Below are 6,328 nucleotides of genomic sequence, written 5' to 3' on the forward strand. Positions count from 1 at the left end.
TCCTCAAATATTTGGCTACAACTCTCCAAACCAATGTTTCCAATTTTTCTCTCAATTTTTACTTGGAATCATTGAGAACTAAAGCTGCCCTTTTTCCTTGAAGCCCTGTAAACTGAAGCTCCATAACTTGTTATAAACTTGAGAGGTTGCCACAACAGACCTTGTGTAAACCACCTTCGTGCCTGCTTCTGAGTAAGCCGCGCAGAAAGTTTACCTCAGCATCTGATGACATCATTAGAGACATTTCAAACTGTAAGAGATGCTTTGACTCTGACATTTAGAAATCTTCTTGACTGGCTGCCCCCTGGCTCAGAAACTGGTTTATAATTTGCACCAATCATTAATCATTGTTTATCTTTGTTTCCATAGAAACGCCTCTCACTAAATACCTGATTGCTTACATCATAGACCTAACTTTGGGAGCTCACCTGCATCACGGCATCCTGAAATAGAAAAGTAACTGTTTAACTAAACTGACCTATTTTCAAGACTAAAAGGTTAATTCGTTAATTCAATGAAAAAAATGAAACAATCTACCGGCTCTACTTTTAAAGGGATCTGCCGGTACCCAGGGAAGGCCACCCCAAAATACCCCACAATAACATACTGGGTATTTTGGATAAAAGTTACTTGAGAAGCAAAAAGGGCATTCTGGCCTCCTGTCTCTGTTTTGCCCTGAAAGCAGGAAATAAATCTTCACTGTGAAAAGTGCTCTCCCTACATCCTTATCACCAGAGCTGGGGAATTCTGTGCCGAGAATAAACAAACCTTGCTAATTTACTACTTCAAGCTTAAACTCTGCTTAAATTCCTCACTAATTATGTATCTCAAATCTAAGTTTCTTTGTCCTGTCATTCCTCACAAATTTATTGTTTCTTGTCTGCTTTGTTCACTCTCCAAGCATCATTTCTCTATGTTCTCCAATAGTGGGTTTTTTTTCCTGTTGATCTGGTTATGCGTCAATTTTATTATCTGGCCATAAGAACACAAGAAGGGTGGAAAGGGAATTTTCCCCTTCCCCAACATCACCAAGAATTACTCCGTTAAATGCCTTACTCAACACTCCAAAATGACTGAGATGGTGTATTGAGAACCAAATTGAGAGTGATAATAACAATCAATAGTTGCTAATTTTTAAGCACAGATTATGTATAGGGAACTATGCCAAGTGTTTTGCATACATCATACATTTAGTCCTGACAGTAACCTTTGAAGTAGACACTCATAACATCCCCATGTTAGAGATGAGGAAACTAAGGCACAAAGGGGACGTGACTGTGGCACAGTCTTGTGTTCCATGCTAAAGACTTTGGACCTTGAAGGTTTTATGCAGGGAAGCATCTGTGTTTTGGAAAGATAATTTGGGTGACTGTGTATAAGGTGGGCTGAAGGTGAAAAATACCAAATAGGCAAAAAGTACTTGGGAGATCATCATTCTCTCTCCTCATAGACACTCCAGCTCTGTGGAATGGTAAATGTGCTGATGACTTAATGACCTTGTGTCTTTCTGCTTATTTTTCATCTTGTGGCTGTTCCATTCTTCCCTTTGTCCCTTGGCAAATTCCTACTCCACCTCTAAGAGCTGATTCATGGAACAGTTTCTCTCTGAAGAATTAGCTAACTGGTCACTGGGCTGTGTAACAGGCACCACAGTGTGAGAGCAAGAGCAGGGAGTTAGGAGTCAAGCTGATCTGCTCAGCCTCTAACAAACTGTGGTGTTGGGAGGTTCCTTACCCTTTCTGAGACTGTTATCTCAGCTCTACAATGGGAATAATATTACCTAATTCAAAGCGGGTGTGGAAGTTTAGATGATACTCCGGCACATCATAAGTCTCTATAAATAGTGTCTATTTCAGTAGTTTGTCATCTCAAAGCCTCCCTCTCCTCCTCAAAGAGACTGAATTGTACCACCCTCCATTTTCTCCCAGCAGTCTAATCCCACCTCTACACAACATTGCCACATTAGTTTGGAATGACATTAGTTCATGAGTAAGGATCTGTAGTTCTCTCCTGCCTCAACTACATTCTCTTTCTTGCCCATTATGATAGACTGAATAATGCCCCTTCCCCTGAGATTTCCACACCCTAATCTCTGGAACCTATGAAAATGTTACCTTATATGGCAAACAAGACTTTGGAGATGTGTTAAGGATCTTGAGATGGGAAGATTATTATGGATTATCCAAGTGGGTCCAAGGTAATCACCAGGGTCTTTTTAAGAGGCAGCCAAAACAGAAGGGTCGGAACAGATCCGCGGTTACCAGAGAGGAAGAGGACAAGGGGTGAGCGAGAGGGAGAAAGGGGCACATATGTATGGTGATGGATAAAACCTTGACTATTGGTGGTGAGCACGATGCAGTCTATACAGAAACTGAAATATAGTAATGTACACCGAAGTTAAACAATGCTATAAACCAATGTGACCTCAATAGAATAATTTTTTAAAAAAAGAAGTAGAAGTGTCAGAGGTGACAACGGAAGCAGAGGTCAGAGTGACTGAGTTTGAAAGTGAAAGAAAAGGCCACCAGCTGAGGGATGCAGGTGGTCTCTAGGAGCTGAGAAAGACAGAGATGGATTTTCCTCTAGAAGCTCCAGAAGGAACGTAGCTCTGAGGACACTGAGTTTAGCCTCTCCGACGTTTGGGACTTGTGACTTCCAGAACTGTAAGATAATAAATTTGTGTTGTTTCAGCCATTCAGTTTGTGGTAATTTATTACAGAAGCAGTAGGCAAACAACATATTCATCTTGCAACACCTTCCTTTCTCTCCAAAGTAGAGTGGTGTCTTCCTAAAGCATGAATAAAATTACAACCTTGCACCTCTGCTGGTTTCCACAGCCGTTTAACATATAATCGCAACATCTCCAATGTTAAGGAGTTCACTGAACAGTGGTATGGTGCCAATAAGGTTTTACACAACCTGGAATACTCAGGGAAAAATCTATTCAAGCTATTTGCATGTTTAGAGCAACACTCACGGTCTATAAATGGAGTGTAATAAGAACCAATTCTGTAGGTTTGCCACCTGTGGGATTCACTACAGGTAGTAATGTCAGTATTAGAACTGTTTTTAATATTTCATTTTTGTGAAATGTCAACTTTATCAAAGGATCAATAAAGAGTAAAATATTTTATGGTCCAGCACTGTGGCCAAGTGGTTAAGTTCACATGCACCACTTTGCAGCCCAGGGTTCTCTGGTTCAGATCCTGGGTGTGGACCCACGCACTGCTCATCAAGTCATGCTATGGTGGCGTCCCACACAGAAGAACTAGCACGATCTACAACTGGGATATACAGCTATGTACTAGGGCTTTGGGGAGAAAAAAAAAAGAGGAGGAAGAGTGGCAACAGATGTTAGCTCAGGGCCAATCTTCATCACCAAAAAAAAAAGAAAGAAAGAGTAAAATAGTTTAATGTAATTCTCTGGAAAGTATCAATATACGTCCACTAAGTAGTATAGATTCTTGTTTTATTTTTATTAATTTTGTAATATTGGTGTAGAATATACATCTTAAGGGGATAAAACAGTCTGATTTATTTATTTATTTGTTTTTAAAAAGCAGCCCAGTAAAGTTTCAGTGCTATTAATATTTAGTGACAAAGCTAATTAACCATTAATATCTAAATAAGTAGCTATTAAGTAATACAATCAAGTAGGCAAATATGTATCCGCCAACATATAACACCAAGCCTTAAACCAAAACTTCCTTCGAAATATATTTTTGCTTAAAATTCTGGAGATGTTTTTTTCTTATATGAAATTGTGATGCATCAACACTATTTCTTTGCTCTTCTCAGAAATATTTTGACAATACCACAACTTGATTTATTTTATTTATTTAGAATTTGAAGGACAATAAAAACATCAGATTCGACAGATTGAAAATGAAAAAACCAAAATACGTTAGATAGCAAATGTATAGACTTAGGCAGCTGGTGGCTGACTCTCCAAAAGTTTCTTGATTATTTTCTTATACAGGGGGGCCTGCGGGTCCACGCAAATCTTGCTCCCATCCCTTATCGTAGCTCTGCGAGGGAAAGGAGAAGAGGCGCGCCTTTCAGCTGCTGGCTTTGACCAGGGGATTAGGCTCAGGGTGGAGCAGGGTGTGGAGGGGGGTGGAGCAGGGTGTGGAGGGGAGGAGGGAAGGGCAGAGGAGGCTGAAGGCGGGCACAGAAGAAGCAAGTGCAAGGACTCACATCACTTGAGGGGTAGGACAGTGGAGTCCAGCCTTGATCACCTCCAGGCTGCGGACTTGCTTAGGATGGACTCGGGTGGTGGTCTTCACACACAGGCAGTGCAGGTCTCCCTCTCCTGCTTCAGGATCTGCTGGGGGTGGGGAAGAGGTTGGAGCAGGGGAGAGAGAGGCGACTCCATGAGCGGCCAAGGGTTCCTTAGGGATCTTTCCCACTGCGTTTGGCCTTCATTTCCTCATCCACAAATCATACCTCCTTCAGAAAGAAGTATTGTTGGCCAGATGAGGAAGCGCACGGGGCAGCGCTGGGCACAGCGCCTGCACACTTAGCAAGCCCTTAACCAAGTCCTGGGGGCTGCCCCCGGTCCCTCCCCCGCTTCCTCCCCGCCTTGCTTTGTTCTCACCGCTGGCGACGGAGACTACGACCGGCAGAAGCAACAGCCCCAGGAGCAGCAGCCCCCGGCGGGGCCAGGGGCGGGAGGCGCGGGAGCCCCCTCCGAGGCTCATGTCTCGAGATGCCAGCAGAAGCTGAGAGCGCAGAGGCAGTAGGGGCTGGGGTCCTCAGGGCGGTGGCTTCTGGAGACTGCCCAGGCCCGTTTTATACCCTCAGTCCGTCATGTCTGGAAGCCGGGGACGGAGGGCGGAAAACTGCGGTGCTGAAGCTGAGACACTTCGGGGAAGAGCTGGGTTCTGGGCAGCCAAGATTAGGGGGAAAAAAAAAGGGAGCCCAGGGTCAGCAGTCTTGGCTGGGAACTGGTAGCAGAATCCACAAGCCCAATTGAATTCACATACATACACATTTGTGCAGTTAGAAACAGTACTTGAACCTTATAAAATGTGTGTTATGTTTGTCATGTGTCATAGCAGGTTCTCTGTAGTCACCATGTTGCAATTTGCACAGTATGGAGACGGTTTCTGCTCCCTTCCCAGCTCCCAACTGCCTTAGCAGGAGCTGTTCTTTGCTGCCTGCCTTTCTTGTGGATTACCACTGAGTTGAGTTTGGTGGCTGTGTGTGTTAGAGGTGTGTAGTGTGTAATTGTTTTTTTGCTACTAAAAAGTTGAATTTGGTTTCTAGGTGATGGCTAGATGCTGGCCTTCATCTGAATGTGAAGGGCCCCCCGTGTCTCCAGAGTGGATCTAGCCCCTTCTACCAGTCATCATCCAACACACTCTGGGAAGCAAGGTCTGTTCGCCTCCTCTCTCCTTTCACTCTGAGAAAAGTTATAAAAGTAGTAATTGAATGCATTCTTTCTATAAAAACTTGATGTCTAAATGTTTCTCCGCTCCCCTTGGCCAAGAAGGGAGGTCAGGAAGGAGAGCTTGTAGGCCACATCTCCCTGTTTCTGCCGTGACGTGGGCCAGTACCAATGACAGGGTGAGATGGGCTGCATGGCGGTGGGAGCAGTGATGCTGGCGGGAGGACACAGAGCATCTGGGAGTTGTGTGGTAAAGATGTGGAAGAGAGGCTGGAGGGTATACAACAGAATCCTGCACAGGAAATATTCAGAGATCGATATGGACCATGTTCCCCTCCCTGAAAAACGACTTTGGCTGTTGATCAGGGCCAAGTATACTCTCATCTCAAAGCCAGAGGCTGTCACACTGCTGATCAGTGGTGAAGGGCATCAGGGGCCCACCGTGTGGAACTAGCTGACCTTTTAATTCTCAGCAGGACCAGACTTCTGCAGGGATGTGCAATTTAATGCCTGGGCCTGGAATGTTCTTTCTCTTACTCTCCTCCCACCTACCCTTTCAGTAGGCTGAGTCCTAGTCATATTTCTGGTGTCAGCTTCAGTATCACTTCCTCAGAGGGGGCTTCCCTGACAGATAAGCTAATGTATTCCCTGCTGTTGTATCTTGTAACATCCTCTGCTTCTCCTTTTTCTCACAGATCACATACACACACACATACATATTTACACACAGATATATATATGTGTGTATGTAAAACTGTTTAAAATGGTTTCTCTCTTGTTTTGTGCTGGTCTCAGTCTTTCTGTAAGCAATATTGTGGTTGGACCAGCCCTTGTGGTTCTTATTATGATTGCAAGATGACCTTCAGCAATAACCATCAGGAAACTTTGAAAAAATAAAGGTTTATTACCTACAAGACCTGGAAATTACACAGCAAGATT

General features: G+C 43.9%; 1 protein-coding gene across 2 annotated transcripts; it reads right to left on the bottom strand.

The window, feature by feature from the left end:
- Positions 1–3,821: 3,821 nt before the first annotated feature.
- On the bottom strand, positions 3,822–4,786 carry LOC100630489 (platelet factor 4). Of its 2 annotated transcripts, none has more exons than XM_005608718.4 (3): positions 4,598–4,786; positions 4,198–4,324; positions 3,822–4,028 (listed from the first exon to the last, which is right to left on the bottom strand). In XM_005608718.4, the coding sequence occupies exons 1-3, from the start codon at positions 4,698–4,700 to the stop codon at positions 3,926–3,928; spliced, it is 333 nt and encodes a 110-aa protein (XP_005608775.1). In that variant the 5' UTR covers positions 4,701–4,786; the 3' UTR covers positions 3,822–3,925. The 2 variants fall into 2 exon arrangements, with proteins under 2 accessions (XP_005608775.1, XP_003364722.1); XM_003364674.5 differs by having other exon boundaries at positions 4,198–4,327.
- Between the last annotated feature and the right edge of the window lie 1,542 nt (positions 4,787–6,328).

Source organism: Equus caballus, chromosome 3 (genome assembly GCF_041296265.1).
Source record: "Equus caballus isolate H_3958 breed thoroughbred chromosome 3, TB-T2T, whole genome shotgun sequence".
Taxonomy (NCBI): domain Eukaryota; kingdom Metazoa; phylum Chordata; class Mammalia; order Perissodactyla; family Equidae; genus Equus; species Equus caballus.

Coding starts and splice junctions, on each gene's coding strand:
- LOC100630489 (XM_003364674.5), bottom strand. CDS start 4,700: ATGAGCCTCGGAGGGGGCTCCCGCGCCTCCCGCCCCTGGCCCCGCCGG. Junction 4,328..4,597: donor CGTAGTCTCCGTCGCCAGCG/GTGAGAACAAAG, acceptor CCCCACCCCCAG/CAGATCCTGAAGCAGGAGAG. Junction 4,029..4,197: donor TGTCCTACCCCTCAAGTGAT/GTGAGTCCTTGC, acceptor TTTCCCTCGCAG/AGCTACGATAAGGGATGGGA.